General features: G+C 43.4%; 2 protein-coding genes across 2 annotated transcripts; one reads left to right on the top strand and one right to left on the bottom strand.

The window, feature by feature from the left end:
- Positions 1-13933: 13933 nt before the first annotated feature.
- On the bottom strand, positions 13934-15478 carry LOC311229798 (histone H2B 5-like; the record flags this gene model as incomplete). The annotated part of the gene is made up of 2 exons (XM_084315872.1): positions 13934-14230; positions 15461-15478. The coding sequence occupies 2 exons, from the start codon at positions 15476-15478 to the stop codon at positions 13934-13936; spliced, it is 315 nt and encodes a 104-aa protein (XP_084171998.1).
- Positions 15479-16877: 1399 nt separating this feature from the next.
- Positions 16878-17258, top strand: LOC311229797 (histone H2B 1/2-like; the record flags this gene model as incomplete). Its single annotated transcript, XM_084315871.1, has 1 exon — positions 16878-17258. The coding sequence occupies one exon, from the start codon at positions 16878-16880 to the stop codon at positions 17256-17258; it is 381 nt and encodes a 126-aa protein (XP_084171997.1).
- Positions 17259-19851: the final 2593 nt, after the last annotated feature.

Below are 19851 nucleotides of genomic sequence, written 5' to 3'. Positions count from 1 at the left end.
TTTACCATTTTTCTTTTTATTCATTTATACTGAACCCTGGACACAAGGCCACCGTCAGTTCTGTCTGGTAAGATGTTTTTAACCTTTATTTATTTTAAATGTATTGTTTCTTTTAGTTACATTTTATTTGTATTAAATAACAGCCGACATGGTGTCCTCCTGACAGGAAGGCACCAACATGGAACCATATCTGATACCAGCACAGTGATATACATATACTGTCTCTCTCTCTCTCTCTCTCTCTCTCTCTCTCTCTCTCTCTCTCTCTCTCTCTCTCTCTCTCTCTCTCTCTCTCTCTCTCTCTCTCTCTCTCTCTCTCTCTCTCTCTCTCTCTCTCTCTCTCTCTCTATCTCTCTCTCTCTCTCTCTATCTCCCTGTTTCACACACTCTCTCTCCATCTCTATCTGTCTATCCCTCTCTCTCTCCCTGTTTCACACTCTCTCCATAACTCTCTCTCTACCTCTCTCTATCTACCTCTCTCTCTCCATCACTCTCTCTCCCCCTGTTTCACACACTCTCTCTCTCTCTCTCTCTCTCTCTCTCTCTCTCTCTCTACCTCTCTCTCTCCATCACTCTCTCTCCATGTTTCACTCTATCTCCCCTCTTTCTCTCTCTCCCTGTTTCACTATCTCTCTCTATCTCTCTCGCTCTCTCTCTCTCTCTCTTTTTTTGTTGTGCTTTTAAAAATTGTTTATCAATGTGTGTGTAGTGTTCTTGAAAAGAGGACGAGTGATATGTACAGATGACTGTGTAATGCTTTTATTGTAATGCTAGAATGATTTATAAATAAAGTGTTGTTATTAAAAGTAAAAAAAAAAAAAAACTCTCTGTATCTCTCTCTCTCACTCTCTCTCTCTTCTCCCTCTTTCTCAATCTCTCACACTCTCTCTCTCTCTCTCTCTCTCTCACTCTCTCTCTCAGCATCATGCGCTTCATGGTGTCGAAGAGGAAGTTTAAGGAGAGCCAGCGTCCGTACGATGTGATGGATGTGATAGAGCAGTACTCAGCAGGGCACCTGGACATGCTCTCCCGCATCAAGAACCTGCAGTCCAGGCAAGACCATCAGGCCTTCCCCACAAACTGATCATGTCATGTGTTATTCCCATGGTCTAGGCACCAGGCTGATATTTTAGCTATAGGCACCAGGCTGCTATTTTAGCTTGGTATCAGACTGATATTTTAGCTTGGTATCAGACTGATATTTTAGCTTGGTATCAGACTGATATTTTAGCTTGGTATCCCAGAGCAGCTCCAGACTTTACACCTGATGACATCACACATTTGAGAGTCTAGCTCTCTAGTTTGTGGATTCAGGAGAAAGTTGTTTGTGTTCCCTGGTATTTTTAGACTGTCTTTTTAGACCATATGAATAACATGTATGAATATTGAATGAATCTTCTCCTCCTCTCTACTCCTCCTCTCCTCTCTACTCCGCTTATCTTCTACTCTCTACTCTTCTATACTCCTCTTCTCCTCTACTCATCTCCTCTCCTCCTATGCTCTCTACTCTCCTCCTCTCTACTCTTCTTATCTCCTCCTCTGCTCTCTACTTTTCTTCTCATCTCTACTTTTCTACTCCTCTCCTCTCTACTCCCCCCATCTTATCCTCTTTACTCCTCTTCTCATCTCCTCTCTACTCTTCTCCTCTTCTCTTCTCCTCTCTACTCCTCTTCTCTTCTCTACTCCTCTTATCTTCTCTACTCCTCTTATCTTCTCCTCTCTACTCCTCTTCTCTTCTCCTCTCTACTCCTCTTCTCTTCTCCTCTCTACTCCTCTTCTCTTCTCCTCTCTTCTCCTCTTCTCTACTTCTCTTCTCTACTTCTCTTCTCTACTCCTCTTATCTGCTCTCTACTCCTCTCCTCCACTCTTCTCCTCTCTACTCCTCTTCTCTACTCCTCTTCTCTTCTCCTCTCTACTCCTCTTCTCCTCTCTACTTGTCTTCTCTTCTCTTCTCTTCTGCTCTCTACTCTTCTCCTCTGCATGTCCTGTGTACTGTGCATTTCCTGTCTGCCATGTTGTCTGTGGTATCTCTGTGATTGTATCATATCCCCGGCCTGTATTCTTCATGTCTCTGACTTGAGACATTTGAATAGTGGTTGGATTTGCAGGGTAATGAATACTGTAGCTCTTTACAGTAATCAAATGAAGCCTTCAGTTGAAGGGCCATTTTAAGAAGGTCCATTTTAATTAGTGGATGACTGTATCAAGTGTCAGTAAGATTCCACTCGGCTACTAGCTGTGCCTGGCAACAGTCAATGAGAACAGCAGCTAGTTTTGGAACATTTAACTGTATTTCCATCAGAATAGACACTTTGGTACATTTCCACCAGACTACACGCTTTGGAACATTTAACTGTATTGTACTTTTTTTTTCTTTTTTTTTTGTAATCAAATTATTTGATTCAGTCGATTAATTTTGACAGTGTAGTGTTGTCTCACTGAGCTTTACTAAGAGATAAGGGTGTCTTGTTCAGCTGAGACCACACTATGATCATTCACCATTAAACCTTTCACTGCCACACGACAGCCGGTTAACCCTTTCGCTGTGACGATACAGAAGGTTAGCCCTTTACTATCACACAACCGATGGTGATGCTCCATCATTAGCATCATTAGCTCTGCATTAGCGGAGCTAATGATGCTAATGATGGAGCATCGCCGTCGGTTGTGTGATAGTAAAAGGTTAACCTTCTGTCGTGTGGCAGTGAAAGGGTTAAACTAGCCACCGTGACCTGACACAGAACTCCTACAACTCCCCGGTAAAAGATATCCTGGATCTCAAAGGGACAAACCTGGTTAAATAAAGTCTAAATAGAAAAAAGAATAACAACAAAGTCAAATATATGTCATGAGTTTTAATGGTGTCACATATATATGTATATATATTCCAACAGTTTAAATGTTGTCACATATATGTAAATGTTTCCAACGGTTCCAATGGTGTCACATATATTGAAATATATTCCAACAGTTTCAATGGTGTCACATATATATGTAAATATATTCCAACAGTTTAAATGTTGTCACATATATGTAAATGTTTCCAACCGTTCCAATAGTGTCACATATATTGAAATCTATTCCAACCGTTTCAATGGTGTCACATTATGTGTATATATTCCAACAGTTTAAATGGTTTAACATATATGTAAATATATTCCAACTGTTTCAATGGTGTAACATATATGTAAATATATTCCAACTGTTAAATGGTGTCCATATGGAAATATATTCCAACAGTTTCAATGGTGTCACATATACTATGGAAATATATTCCAACGGTTTATCACTGAATATCACTGCTGTCCAGTGAAAAAACATTGTTTTTCATTGTTTTACTTGACTTCTTCTATGACTTAGTCCTTCATTATTTGAGTGAGTGAGTAAGTAAGTTGTATGACCATTGATGCTATGTAACCCTTCAAATTTCAAATATGGATGGATGCTTAATATATATGTTTGGGGGAATAAAATGTTTTCATCCTGACAGCAGATAATATCAACAGTGGTATCAGTATCACTGACTGATTTACAGTGTATATATATAATATATATATATGTATTTAACCCTTTCACTACCACACTACAGAAGGTTAACCCTCACCTTCGGTAGTGTGGTAGTGAAAGGGTTAACCTTCTGTAGTGTGGTAGTTGAAAGGGTTAACCTTCTGTAGTGTGGTAGTGAAAGGGTTAAATGAGAACAGAATGTTAGAAAAATCTACCCATCATCTCTGACAAAGCGTCTCACAGTGTGTTGGAATACATTTCCATGTGTGTGTGTTTGGTTTGATGTGGTGGTGGTGAAGTCCTCGTGTATGGTGCTGTGCTGTGTTTTGGTGTTTTGTGTTTGTCTCTATGTGTGTTGTGGTTGTGCTCTGGCAGGATAGATATGATTGTGGGCACGGCGGCACTGGGCACGGCGACACCGTCCACGCCACGCCACAAGAGGTATTCCACCAAAGGAGCCAGAGAATCGCCTGTATCCTCTCCGAGGTCAGGCCTCCCAGGACGCACCTCTTTCTCTCAGAGCCGCTGCTGCCTTTGACCCACAGCTGCTTCTGCCACCGGAGACTCGCCCTGTTTTGGTTCGGTTCCACTTTGCCACGACTAGAGCTGTCGACCCTAAAGAGTTTGGTCAATGGAGGGGGCGGCTAGGTGGTGCAGTGGGCAAGGCGCTCACCACCAATGCGGGAGACGCTGGGTTCGAGCCCAGCTCTCCACATTGCTATCAGCTTGGCTGGTCGTTCATACTAATACAATTGGCAGTATTAGGGGGTGGGAAGCTGATGGGTGGGGATCGGACGTTGTGGACAGCGACTCCTACAGGTCGGTTGGTGCGCCTGCGCAGCAGAATCAGGAAGCGTCGGGGGCGGCGTGCCCTCCAAACGCAGACCCCTGACGCTGAAAGATCGCGCTGTGCAGGTGAAAAGATGCGACTGCTGCTTCCTCGAGTACCGGAGGGGACACGTGATGTAAGGCTTCGTCCACATTGCAGCCGGCTTGTGGGAGGCAAGAAACAGCGTTCGAGACAGGGGAGGGTAGAATTGGACGATACGAAATTGGGATGGGAGAAAAAAAGAAAATGGGAGAAAAAAGTAGATAAAAAAAAAAAAAAATTGGTCAATGGCGGCCATGTTAGTGCCTCAAACCTGCAAACCGTGGTTGCTGGAGAGCAACAGGCTGAAGCTATTGTTACATAATTTACAGCCAACAGTTCTCAATGTTGTGCTCTTGGCAGAAGTCTGAATTCTACAGAAATGGCAGATGCACGATGCACACTATACTTTCTGCATCTCGGCCACGGCTCTAGGCAGACCAATCAGAAGGTTTTGTGGTGTTGAGTAGCTTAACCAACCAGGGCCGAGCTGAAGGCCTGACGACAAACCATCTGGTTTCTTAAACTATGCGTCAGGACTCAAAATGGGTGTCTCCACATGACAGGCCTGGGTCCCAGACGGCGACAGTAAGAATCCCATCTGGGTCTGGAGCTGAAACCCTCTCCTCCAGTCTGAACGCCTCTGTTTGGTTCAGTCCCTTGGTGCCCTGGGAAGGGGGGGGGGCATGTCACAGGTCACCTAGCACATTCCCTTTAACATGGAGGATGTGTGGCACATTCCCTTTAAGGCAGAGGATGTGTAGTACATTCCCTTTAAGGCAGAGGATGTGTAGCACATTCCCTTTAAGTATAAGGATGTGTAGCACATTCCCTTTAAGTATAAGGATGTGTAGCACATTCCCTTTAAGGCAGAGGATGTGTAGCACATTCCCTTTAAGGCAGAGGATGTGTAGCACATTCCCTTTAAGGCAGAGGATGTGTAGCACATTCCATTTAAGTCTGAGGATGTGTAGCACATTCCCTTTAAGGTGGAGGATGTGTAGCACATTCCCTTTAAGGCAGAGGATGTGTAGCACATTCCCTTTAAGGCAGAGGATGTGTAGCACATTCCCTTTAAGGCAGAGGATGTGTAGCACATTCCCTTTAAGGCAGAGGATGTGTAGCACATTCCCTTTAAGGCAGATGATGTGTAGCACATTCCCTTAAATGAGTACATTTAGAATTTCAATTGATTTTTTTTTGTGTGAAAACAAACAAGAAAAGATTATCATTCAAGCATTATGTACCAATGCATAAGCATAAGCCTGCGCCTCCTCAAAATATTAAAAACGCTACTTTTTGTTTATATTGCATGTAAGGAAGTATCAAGTACACATTCAGACGCCTTGTGATTGTAACCCAGATCAAAGTTCTGGTTGGAATAAGAGGTTGTGTTGGTGTCCTTTGATTGATGACTACAGTATACCTTACTTCAACCTGTGATAAAAAGTGATAAAACACGAGTGTCGGTTTTATTCTCTCTGTTTGTGTTCCCTTGGACAGAGTGGACCAGATTGTCGGTAGAGGAACACCAACCGCAGACAAGGACCGTCCCAAAGGAGCCAATGAGGAGGTTCCTGAGGACCCGAGCATGATGGGACGGCTGGGGAAGGTGGAGAAACAGGTACAGTAACTGACAGAAACAAGTCCGTAACCATAGGAACCACCGACGGAACGCTCTTATTTTGATAACTAGTCCGTAAACCATAGGAATCACTAACGGAATGCTTTTATTTTGACAACTAGACTAAGTAGCCTACATTTACATGGACATGGAGTTTTAGTCCTGCTGTAACTGGCTGGTGTCAAATAGAACACAAGTTAGACACCACAAGAAAACAGGCTAAACACCATCTTCCCTTAGAAACCCTCTAGAACCTCCGTAGAAAAAAGAAATGTCAGGACATATTTTTGTATATGTGATAATTCTGACCTCTTTCTTTCAGTCAGTATCAAATTGTTCAGAAGAACCGTCCCTTTCTCTCTGCTACAGTGTAAAGTCACCATCATGCCTTTGCGTAAGCATGTTATAATATATATATATATATATATATATATATATATATATATATATATATATATATATATATATATATATATATATATATATATATATATATATATATATATTATTTGACTCAAATTAAGAAAAAAGAAGAAAAAAAACAGCCAATGAAAAATAAATTGTATTTTGTTGGATAACTCCAACGTCAATCAGGGTATCTTTGTTTTTATCAATGTGGAAAGGTGTTTTGAATGTCCATGTGAAGTCTGGCTCCTCACTGATATCATGTCCATGTGAAGTCTGGCTCCTCACTGATATCATGTCCATGTGAAGTCTGGCTCCTCACTGATATCATGTCCATGTGAAGTCTGGCTCTTCAGTGATATCATGTCCATGTGAAGTCTGGCTCCTCACTGATATCATGTCCATGTGAAGTCTGGCTCCTCACTGATATCATGTCCATGTGAAGTCTGGCTCCTCACTGATATCATGTCCATGTGAAGTCTGGCTCCTCACTGATATCATGTCCATGTGAAGTCTGGCTCTTCAGTGATATCATGTCCATGTGAAGTCTGGCTCCTCACTGATATCATGTCCATGTGAAGTCTGGCTCCTCACTGATATCATGTCCATGTGAAGTCTGGCTCTTCAGTGATATCATCTGGCTGTTGTCCTGGGCGTCTCACTGTCTATCCTGTATCACCACCAGGTCATGTCCATGGAGCGTAAGCTGGACTTCCTGGTCAACATCTACGTCCAGCGAATGGGAATCCCCCAGTCCGAGACCGACGCCTACTTTCGCTCCAAGGAGCCGGACCCGGCCCCGCCCTACCACAGCCCGGTGGAGCACCTGGAGAAGGGCCACTCTGTCACCAAGATCATCCGCTCCGCCAACGGCGCCCCTCCCGACGCCTCCGCCTGCCCTCCCTCCACCTCCTGGCATCCGATCGGCTCCCAGCTCCACCAGCAAGCCCCGCCCCCTTCCCGCCGCAGCCGCGGCCACACCCCCAGTCCCGTGGGCGACGCCCCGCTGGTCAGAATCCCTCCTCCTCCCGCTAGGAGGTCGTCCGGCGACAGACACAGTGGCTCACACCACAGGCCGCACCGCCACAGCGCGGGGGAGCGAGGAGGAGGAGGAGAGGGAGCTGACGGAGCAGGAGGAGGTGGAGAGGAGGCGAAGGTGGACAGCGACACGTCCGTATCCATCCCCTCGGTGGACCACGAGGACCTGGAGCGCTCCTTCAGCGGCTTCTCCATCTCCCAGTCGCGGGAGAACCTGGACTTCGTGAACAACGCCTTCTACTCCAAAACGGCGGGGGGAGGGGCTGCCCGCTGTGCAAAGGTCAGACCGTACATCGCAGAGGGGGAGTCGGACACTGACTCGGACCTTTGTGCTCCGTCTCCTCACTCTGCCAACGGGGACGGTCCGTACGGAGAGCGGGTCTGGCCTGAAGCCAACTAGAGGAGAGGAACCACAGGAGGGGGGCCTGCTTAAGGCAGGGGGATCAGTGAAAAGGAATGTGAGAATTAAAGGGATGGAACATCGGTTAAAGGGATGGAACATCGGTTAAAGGACTGGCTGAAAGACACAGAGAGGAAGTATCAATTAAAGACACTGAGCTCTGACAGCGAGGAAGCAGACATTACTGTAAAACAAGATGATGCACTAGGATAGTTGTCCTGTCATGAGGGTGTTGTCAAAGGGATGAGGGTGTTGTTAAAGGGATAGACAGACAGACAGACATACAGACCACAGCTGTTTTTACAGACTCAGGTCTTAACCGTAGTTATTTTGGCCCCAATAATAATAATAATAATACATTCGATTTATAATGCACTATATATCTGGAAACCAAGTCTCAGAGTGCTACAGAGTAAAAACAGACTTTAAAAACATTAGGCAATTAAAGAAACGAGACATAAAGCATAAAAAAGGGATAAAACACAAGGCATGTATAAAAAGGTTAAAACTAAGGGAAGGCTTTCGTGAAGAGGTATGTTTTAAGTCCTCTTTTAAAGGAAGCAGTGGTCTGTGGTGCTCTCAGGTAGTCAGGGAGGGCATTCCACAGGCGAGGAGCAGCCGAACAGAAGGAGCTTGGTCCTGGGGGGAAGGAGGCGGTTAGTGTTGGCGGAGCGAAGGTTACAGGTGGAGGGTTCTGGGGTGTGGAGATCTTTGAGGTAGGGGGGAACATTTCCGTGGATGCATTGATGGGTCAGAACGGGATATTTTGTATTCAGTCCGGGTGGTGATGGGGAGCCAGTGAAGTGAGTGGAGGATGGGTGTGATGTGATGTGGTCGTACTTACGCACTCTCATCAGGATCCTAGCAGCGCTGTTCTGGATGTATTGGAGCCTCTGGAGACTCTTGCTAGGAATCCCGATGAGAAGTGCGTTACAGTAATCCAGCCTGGAGGAGTCAAAGGCGTGGACCCGTTTTTCAGCTTCTGGGAGGGTGAGGGTGGAACGGATTTTTGAATGCTCTAGAGCACCAGCATGTCATTTATCCAATCAGGTGCATTCCACGTTGGGAAATGGGAAGTAGGGAAGGGATACATGCACGCAACATGTAAATAACAACATTTAGTTTGGACCCGCCAAAAAATTATAAATTCATTAATCAATAATTTTTTTTAAATGAAAAGCAATACTTTTATTCCTCACTTTTCTAAAAGCTCTGTGGGTGTATTATTACTTAAATGGTTGCTCTACATAAAAATTATATCTATAGCACCTTTAAAGCTCATCTATTCTCATCTATCAGCTCTATAACTACTGTACTGCTGCCCTTTACTCACCTGGTTAGCCAGACCACTCTCACATGACTGGGGAGCTCATGGGCTTCCCTGTGATTGGTTAGCCTGTTATCTGTCCATTCTTTCTACCTGACCATCTGATGGGTAGAAAGAATTCTCAATGTGGAGGTTTCCCTTTAACAAGGCTCTTGGAGGGCGGGTGAATGAACTCACACTTTCCGCAAAATCCAACAATTCAACTCGACGACTCTCTGAAATCACCCCCACTACACCGACAGAAGGGCTACTCTGCATAGACACATTCTGGGAAGGTCATGTATTTGCCATAGAACAGTCATGGAGTCTGATTCTCACTGTACCAGGGTTTTCCGTTGCTACTGTACAGGAATGTAAAGCCTCACCACAGGGTCCCGGCCCAGTTAGTGATCAACGCAAACCACGAAAGCCAGCAGGTCTGATCGATACACACTTAACCCTCGCTTTAGTTATTCTACAACTGGTCCATTCAAATGATTGTATTTGTTTCACCACAGATCTTGTATCTTTGAGGCACTATGCCCCCCCCTAAGACCCCCCCCCCCTTCCAGGGAGCAAGAACCTTGTGTTCTAAACCCGGAGCGTCCTCGATCTAGGTCATCATAGGTTCTTGCGATGAAAGATTATTGTCGTCACGTTGTCAGAGGTTCTACTGGTGAAATCATCAAGCGATGATGTCATCAAATGTCCCCACAATGACATCATCACAGGTTACCTCCATGATGTCATCAGATATCACATTGCATTTACCGGTGGAGGCGGGTTCTGTTCTCAGCCCTTTAACGTCACTCTGGATCCACATCTCTTTAACTTACTGAAGACTCTGGATCCAAGTCTCTTTTACTTACTGAAGACGGGCCTCCTGGGCCCTTTGTTTCCCAAAGCGTCTCGGCATCAAAGGAGACCTTTAGACATTTAGAACGTTAGACAAAGAGAAGGTTTTGAAGATGCAGGTCGCTGTTCTGGAGCAGGAGTGCGCAAGGAAACTATAAACCAGCATAAATACAGAGTTCAACCTGAAGCTGTAATACTGACATATTTATGAGGGGGTTTAAAACAGAAGGCAAATGTTTGCTAACGCTTCTGTTTTAAGTGATGGCAGCCTGTGTTATGTAACTGAGTGGATTTGAACCTGGGACCATTAGGATCCATAGGCGTTCGCACTAACGAGCTGAGGTAAAGGGTCAGACCGGTTAGCAGGTGCTGGTTGTTGACTGTGACCGACTCCTCCGTAGTTTACAGTCGTCCTCCCCTCGAGAAGTGTGTCCTCACATGTTCTTTCGTCCATACGCACACTGTCCCAGGGTTAAGGCACTGAGATCCCACCCCATGGCTATGTACACCTGGATACAGATTCACAGTGAGATCCCACCGCTGTCACCCAGTGGATTTGAGCATTGGATCCACAGGCAGCCCCACTAACCAGCTGAGCTCAAAAAGGTCCGAGCTGTTAGCAGGTGCTGGTTGACTGCGACCGACTCGTCGTTAGTTTACAGTTATTTCTCTTCATTGGACACAAGTTACATGTTTTACATTTGTCCTTCATTTGCCTTGAAAATGACTTGTTAGCTTGCATTCCTCATTGAGCTCATAGCTCAAGCTAACTATAGCTATCCATTGAATTAAATTATTGGTATGATTAGGTCCAAGCTAACTAGCTATCCATTGAATTAAATTATTGGTATGATTAGGTCCAAGCTAACTATAGCTATCCATTGAATTCAATGATGGGTATGATTAGGTCCAAGATAACTATAGCTATCCATTGATTTCCGTGAGGAAATGCTAGTGAGTTATTTGTCGTTTAGCTGAAGTTGCTCATTCCAGAAACCGTTTCCCCACAGTGTGACAAGTGCATACTGAAGAAAAAATATTTGAGAGTAAATTCATATTGCTGAAGTCTCACTTTAAAAACATCTTAGTCAGAACAGAGACCTTGCTGTTGTCAGGTGAACACCTCATAACGTCTTAGTTAGTTAGTTAGTTAGTTAGTTAGTTAGTTAGTTAGTTAGTTAGTTAGTTAGTTAGTTAGTTAGTTAGTTAGTTAGTTAGTTAGTTAGTAATATTCATGTTTCCAGTCAGTTGCATGGCTCCAGGCCCTGTGAATCCCAACCAAAAACACCCTGTATAACTTCCAATATACTGTAAAATGACTTAGATGAGATCATGAGGATGTGTGATCTGGTGAACACTCTTATCCAAAGCCTCTCACATGATTCAGCTACAAATGGAATGGAACCCCTAACCCTGACAGTGTTAGTGCCTTGCTCTAAAGCAGATGTGTTTAGATGAGGTTGTCCTGTGACAGCAGGGACACCAGCCTGGGACAGACTGTACATATTGTTATTTATTCTGTATATCTCACTAAACAATATCTGTAGAGAGGACTGTATATCCACCTTGCTACTGGGTTGAACATCATATTATATGTATGTGAAGTATCTATCAAGCGTCTTTATCTTGTGTTTTCTCACTACTTACCCTTTAGATATATATGTGTGACTTGTTTTCCCTCAGTATCTTGTTAGTTTGAAGCCAGGTAAAACACCTAGCAGCTGCCTTTTCTTTTTCCACTTTGACTTGATTATGCTGTTGTTGCTAAATGCTCTTCCATTGCTCTATGTGGACCTTCAAACCCTGTGTCACCCAATCTGAAACCAACACTCTGCTCAGCTTTGAACCCTGTCACCCAATCTGAAACCAACGCTCTGCTCAGCGTTGTTCACTAGCTTTGTGTTTTCAGATGTTCACTAGCTTTGTGTTTGGAGATGTCGATCACTAGCTTCATTAACATCTGATGGTCTCTGGGTATGGAGGTGTGATAGAGGAACCATCTGATAGTCTCAGGGTATGAAGGTATGATAGAGGAACCACCGGATGGTCTCTGGGTATGGCCATCTGATAGAGGGGACCACTCAGATACTTGGCATTTTTTTCTCTTTTTGATGTCTACATCTAGTGAAAGGCAGGCAAAGACATGGAGTTGACTAAGTAAGTCCAAATTGTTGGTTTGAGATTGGGCCTGTTTCTTTGATGCCTGTCATTACTCATCACTGCTGCCTGCCATTACTCATCACTGCTGCCTGCCATTACTCATCACTGCTGCCTGCCATTACTTATCACTGCTGTATTGGTCATAATGCATAATTGTATTAGCATCCAAAGACACTACTTTATCAAATGCCTTGTGTGTCTTTACTGTGCTGTTTGATGCTCTCTATATCCAGAGGAGGATATATGCACACTCTAGATGAGTATATTCTATATGCTGTACACAGAGAAAGAGATGGGTACACTCTAGATGAGTATATTCTATATGCTGTACACAGAGAAAGAGATGGGTACACTCTAGGAGAGTATATTCTATATGCTGTACACAGATAAAGAGATGGGTACACTCTAGGAGAGTATATTCTATATGCTGTACACAGATAAAGATATGGGTACACTAGGAGAGTATATTATATATGCTGTACACAGATAGAGATGGGTACACTCTAGGAAAGTATATTCCATATGCTGTACACAGATAAAGATATGGGTACACTAGGAGAGTATATTATATATGCTGTACACAGATAAAGATATGGGTACACTCTAGGAGAGTATATTCTATATGCTGTACACAGAGAAAGAGATACTGTAGACCGTACACTCCAGGAGAGTATATTCTAGATGCTGTACTTGTGTGTTACCTGGACCGCACCACTGCTCAGACGTGGCAGATCTATGTTATTGTTGTCTGATGCAGTGCGTGTCTGTTCTAGTGAATGTAACTCTGGAATGTTCTTGCTTCACTCAGCTGTCGACCGGACGCCGCTTCCACCAAAGCCCCTCGTTCATCTCAGTCTACTGCTGGCTCTACATCTCAGTCTACTACAGTAGCTCAGCTCTACATCTCAGTCTACTACAGTAGCTCAGCTCTACATCTCAGTCTACTACAGTAGCTCAGCTCTACATCTCAGTCTACTACAGTAGCTCAGCTCTACATCTTAGTCTACTGGCTCTACATTTAGTTGCACCGCTGGCAGCAGATCCAGGTCTCCATGTCCATGTTACACTTGAATCACTTTTTTACATTGTTTGATTTGATCTCTGATCGTTTTTTTTCTGATGCATGTTTTGGGCCAATGTTTGCCCTACACTATACTGTATCTAGCTTTGACTTCTTACTATGTACCTAAACTGTCGTCTAGTGACAAACTGAGACTCAACAGACGCTCTGAAATAAAGTTTGTATCTCAGCAGAACTCTCACAGCTTTGGTTTTATTGGGTCTTGTGGAGTCATGTGCTTGTTTTGTCTCTTCAGTTGAAGCAAGGTCGTGTCTAGATCCCATTGCCCAGAGGGACCTTGGTTGTGGTTTGTTGGCCAATCTGTAAAGCTGTAACTAACCTTAGTATAACCCCAAAGGTCCCTCCTGGTGATGAGATTTGGACACTACCTTGAAGTAGTCGCACCCTGTCAGAGAGAGTTCACTAGACTAGAGACACAACAGTGTTGTAGGGGAGCTCCACCAGCAGAGGGCACTGTTGTATATATCCCTCTCTATAGTTATAATTTATTAATCAATTAGTAACATACAACTTCATCTCCCGACAGAACCCCCTACCATGATAATAACTGTTCAAACTAAAGGCAATACGGGGCACTCAACCACTTTGATGAATAGCGCGATCATTATAATAATAGGAATAACTCTCTCAGGACAGAGTGGGTGGCTCTTAAAAGAGCCTTTGGGTTAATAGTCAGTGAACAGCGTAGTTTACTTGGAGCTAGTGTACTTGGTCACAGCCTTGGTTCCCTCAGACACAGCGTGCTTCGCCAGCTCACCGGGCAGCAGCAGACGCACAGCGGTCTGGATCTCCCTGGAGGTGATGGTGCGACGCTTGTTGTAGAGAGCCAGGCGCGAGGCTTCTCCAGCGATGCGCTCGAAGATGTCGTTAACGAAGGAGTTCATGATCCCCATGGCCTTGGAGGAAACGCCGGTGTCGGGATGAACCTGCTTCAGGACTTTGTAAATGTAGATGGCATAACTCTCCTTCCTGGACTTTCTGCGCGTCTTGCCTCAACCATTGCCGGGCCAGAGCCGGTTTATCTTTGGCGAGCCCGAGTCGGCTCCGCCCCGGCAACCATTGCCGGGCCAGAGCCGGTTTATCTTTGGCGAGCGCGAGTCGGCTCCGCCCCGGCAACCATTGCCGGGCCAGAGCCGGTTTATCTTTGGCGAGCGCGAGTCGGCTCTGCCCCGGCAACCATTACCGCGCCAGATCCGGCTCATCGTTGGCGTGCCGTGCCGGACATATGCCGAGTGTGCCGACCGGTAGCCGGAATTGGGCCGAGTATGCTGGCCACCTGGGAAGCTGGCGAAGCACGCTGTGTCTGAGGGAACCAAGGCTGTGACCAAGTACACTAGCTCCAAGTAAACTACGCTGTTCACTGACTATTAACCCAAAGGCTCTTTTAAGAGCCACCCACTCTGTCCTGAGAGAGTTATTATTCCTATTATTATAATGATCGCGCTATTCATCAAAGTGGTTGAGTGCCCCGTATTGCCTTTAGTTTGAACAGTTATTATCATGGTAGGGGGTTCTGTCGGGAGATGAAGTTGTATGTTACTAATTGATTAATAAATTATAACTAACTACTAAATAACTAATCATAGTTTGGATGGCTATTAAGTTGCAAATTATATTTACTAGTCAAAATCCTGTGATTTTAGGTTGTTGACAAGTAGCTAGATTGGATAGACTAGCTTAGTACATCACATTTATACAGTCAATTAATATATCATCACCTGCCGTATTAGAACCCTGATCAATAATACATTATTGGACTTTATAATACACATCGATAATGTTGATTTGATCATTTTCAAAGTGGAAATGCTATTCCAAAAATAATACATTCCAGGCTCATTTAATTATAATGAAAAATATGAACTACCCCATAGCCAAACACAGGTCTTATGATTTCCAATAGTCAAGTGCAAATAGTATTCATTATTTGATCATATGAGCTCTATTTCTGTACAATTTACAACCTTGCGTTGTATGTTAAATGCATTATTACAACAACAATAACCTTTTATAACGTTATTGTTGACATCAAACTCCAGCAATCAGAGTCTAAAATCTGACTTCATAAGTAACCCTCAGCAATACTGATCATCTCCGGTCCCCTCTCCCTCCATGTTTAGCAGGATACACAGCCTCCACATCTGGCTGAAAGGTTACTCTGCTCATCAGGCACCCCCTGTGGTTTGGACTTCAACAAATTCACTGATAAACCACACCATGCTCTCTCCACTCATACTGGTAATGCTTCAAATCTAGTCACAATTTCTCTAGATGTGTTTCTGTCATACAACATAAAATCACAGATTAGGGCCTAACTTTTCTGAACAGTATTTACTAATAAGGACACTTTTGATCAAACTGATCAGCAGCTCAATAGTTGCTTTTATGTTTCACAAGGTGCTCTGAATATGCCCTTACAAAAAAAATATTTTCTGTTTTACCATGGTACCAGTCATATAAATTATTTACCATGGTACAGCCATATAGTAAATGTAATGAAACCATTAATAACATGGTTATAACATGGTATAGTCCATTTTAAACCATGATATCAATGGTACATGGCATCATTTGTTATCATAGAAATGCCAGGATACATTTTTGTAAGAGATGTTTCAAAATGGAAATGGGGGACCCTGATGTAAACAAGACAAACGTCTTTCTCTGGTCTGCATCCCCTTAACAATTGTGTGTATTGAGCCGTACTGTATTGTACCCATTCTGCAATCTGTTAAATATTGATTGATTGATTGAACATTTTATTAACAGATTGCAGAATGGGTACAATACAGTACGGCTCAATACACACAATTCCCATTGAAATGCCTATCTCTTCCTCCCTTCTGAGATAATTGTTGAATATATATATGTAACAGGGAAGCCCGTGGGTATGTCCACAGTCACGGAAACAGGTGTGTTGACGAGTGACTGTGGCAGTGCGGGCTAGTAAATTAAACTCACTTCCCCATAACAGGGTTAACAGACGCATAGGTACGGTAGTTAGGAGTGAATTCACTTCTTAGTGCAGCGGCCTGTGTCGTCGCCCGCGGACGCGGGAGCCCCCTGTTCGACTCCCCCTCGGGACATTCTCATTTAACATCAAACACAACGCAGACCAATATGAGCCGTCACATATAGATACACAAATGTTCTAGAATGTTTGGTTATGACATCATACTGTGACATCACAAATGTTCTAGAATGTTTGATTATGACATCGTGCTGTGACATCACAAATGTTCTAGAATGTTTGATTATGACATCATACTGTGACATCACAAATGTTCTAGAATGTTATGACAAAAAAGATGGTTCAATGACTTTATCTAAATCCAATCAATATTACTAATGCCGTTTCAATGTAAGGTTATAAAAATAAACATATAAACATGCATAAATACAATAACCTAAATATATAGCTTTGGCTTCTCTACAGAGAGTAAAGCAGAACAAAATCATGGCTGAAACTCTTCTGCCCTCTACTGGCTAAATGAGAACTTAACTTCTATTAGCTTTACACACGTGCGCCACGACCGACCAATCGTATCGTAGTACTATTTGCATCGACCTCCTACAAATAAGGCAGGAAACCGTAAGCGACCGTCACCATTCGATTCTGATAAGCCGTCGAATATGCCAGCCAAGCGGAGTAGAGCGCCCAAGAAGGGCTCCAAGAAGGGTTCCAAGAAGACCGCTGCCAAGGGAGCCAGAGGCAAGACGCGCAGAAAGTCCAGGAAGGAGAGTTATGCCATCTACATTTACAAAGTCCTGAAGCAGGTTCATCCCGACACCGGCGTTTCCTCCAAGGCCATGGGGATCATGAACTCCTTCGTTAACGACATCTTCGAGCGCATCGCTGGAGAAGCCTCGCGCCTGGCTCTCTACAACAAGCGTCGCACCATCACCTCCAGGGAGATCCAGACCGCTGTGCGTCTGCTGCTGCCCGGTGAGCTGGCGAAGCACGCTGTGTCTGAGGGAACCAAGGCTGTGACCAAGTACACTAGCTCCAAGTAAACTACGCTGTTCACTGACTATTAACCCAAAGGCTCTTTTAAGAGCCACCCACTCTGTCCTGAGAGAGTTATTATTCCTATTATTATAATGATCGCGCTATTCATCAAAGTGGTTGAGTGCCCCGTATTGCCTTTAGTTTGAACAGTTATTATCATGGTAGGGGGTTCTGTCGGGAGATGAAGTTGTATGTTACTAATTGATTAATAAATTATAACTAACTACCAAATAACTAATCATAGTTTGGATGGCTATTAAGTTGCAAATTATATTTACTAGTCAAAATCCTGTGATTTTAGGTTGTTGACAAGTAGCTAGATTGGATAGACTAGCTTAGTACATCACATTTATACAGTCAATTAATATATCATCACCTGCCGTATTAGAACCCTGATCAATAATACATTATTGGACTTTATAATACACATCGATAATGTTGATTTGATCATTTTCAAAGTGGAAATGCTATTCCAAAAATAATACATTCCAGGCTCATTTAATTATAATGAAAAATATGAACTACCCCATAGCCAAACACAGGTCTTATGATTTCCAATAGTCAAGTGCAAATAGTATTCATTATTTGATCATATGAGCTCTATTTCTGTACAATTTACAACCTTGCGTTGTATGTTAAATGCATTATTACAACAACAATAACCTTTTATAACGTTATTGTTGACATCAAACTCCAGCAATCAGAGTCTAAAATCTGACTTCATAAGTAACCCTCAGCAATACTGATCATCTCCGGTCCCCTCTCCCTCCATGTTTAGCAGGATACACAGCCTCCACATCTGGCTGAAAGGTTACTCTGCTCATCAGGCATCCCCTGTGGTTTGGACTTCAACAAATGCACTGATAAACCACACCATGCTCTCTCCACTCATAATGGTAATGCTTCAAATCTAGTCACAATTTCTCTAGATGTGTTTCTGTCATACAACATAAAATCACAGATTAGGGCCTAACTTTTCTGAACAGTATTTACTAATAAGGACACTTTTGATCAAACTGATCAGCAGCTCAATAGTTGCTTTTATGTTTCACAAGGTGCTCTGAATATGCCCTTACAAAAAAAATATTTTCTGTTTTACCATGGTACCAGTCATATAAATTATTTACCATGGTACAGCCATATAGTAAATGTAATGGAACCATTAATAACATGGTTATAACATGGTATAGTCCATTTTAAACCATGATATCAATGGTACATGGCATCATTTGTTATCATAGAAATGCCAGGATACATTTTTGTAAGAGATGTTTCAAAATGGAAATGGGGGACCCTGATGTAAACAAGACAAACGTCTTTCTCTGGTCTGCATCCCCTTAACAATTGTGTGTATTGAGCCGTACTGTATTGTACCCATTCTGCAATCTGTTAAATATTGATTGATTGATTGAACATTTTATTAACAGATTGCAGAATGGGTACAATACAGTACGGCTCAATACACACAATTCCCATTGAAATGCCTATCTCTTCCTCCCTTCTGAGATAATTGTTGAATATATATATGTAACAGGGAAGCCCGTGGGTATGTCCACAGTCACGGAAACAGGTGTGTTGACGAGTGACTGTGGCAGTGCGGGCTAGTAAATTAAACTCACTTCCCCATAACAGGGTTAACAGACGCATAGGTACGGTAGTTAGGAGTGAATTCACTTCTTAGTGCAGCGGCCTGTGTCGTCGCCCGCGGACGCGGGAGCCCCCTGTTCGACTCCCCCTCGGGACATTCTCATTTAACATCAAACACAACGCAGACCAATATGATCCGTCACATATAGATACACAAATGTTCTAGAATGTTTGGTTATGACATCATACTGTGACATCACAAATGTTCTAGAATGTTTGATTATGACATCGTGCTGTGACATCACAAATGTTCTAGAATGTTTGATTATGACATCATACTGTGACATCACAAATGTTCTAGAATGTTATGACAAAAAAGATGGTTCAATGACTTTATCTAAATCCAATCAATATTACTAATGCCGTTTCAATGTAAGGTTATAAAAATAAACATATAAACATGCATAAATACAATAACCTAAATATATAGCTTTGGCTTCTCTACAGAGAGTAAAGCAGAACAAAATCATGGCTGAAACTCTTCTGCCCTCTACTGGCTAAATGAGAACTTAACTTCTATTAGCTTTACACACGTGCGCCACGACCGACCAATCGTATCGTAGTACTATTTGCATCGACCTCCTACAAATAAGGCAGGAAACCGTAAGCGACCGTCACCATTCGATTCTGATAAGCCGTCGAATATGCCAGCCAAGCGGAGTAGAGCGCCCAAGAAGGGCTCCAAGAAGGGTTCCAAGAAGACCGCTGCCAAGGGAGCCAGAGGCAAGACGCGCAGAAAGTCCAGGAAGGAGAGTTATGCCATCTACATTTACAAAGTCCTGAAGCAGGTTCATCCCGACACCGGCGTTTCCTCCAAGGCCATGGGGATCATGAACTCCTTCGTTAACGACATCTTCGAGCGCATCGCTGGAGAAGCCTCGCGCCTGGCTTTGATTGATTGATTGAAAAGTTTATTAACAGATTGCAGAATGGGTACAGTACAGTACATCT

Source organism: Notolepis coatsorum (genome assembly GCF_963971535.1).
Source record: "Notolepis coatsorum genome assembly, chromosome: 6".
Taxonomy (NCBI): domain Eukaryota; kingdom Metazoa; phylum Chordata; class Actinopteri; order Aulopiformes; family Paralepididae; genus Notolepis; species Notolepis coatsorum.
Note: the sequence above shows the minus strand (reverse complement) of the source record. Positions and strands in the feature narration are given on the sequence as shown.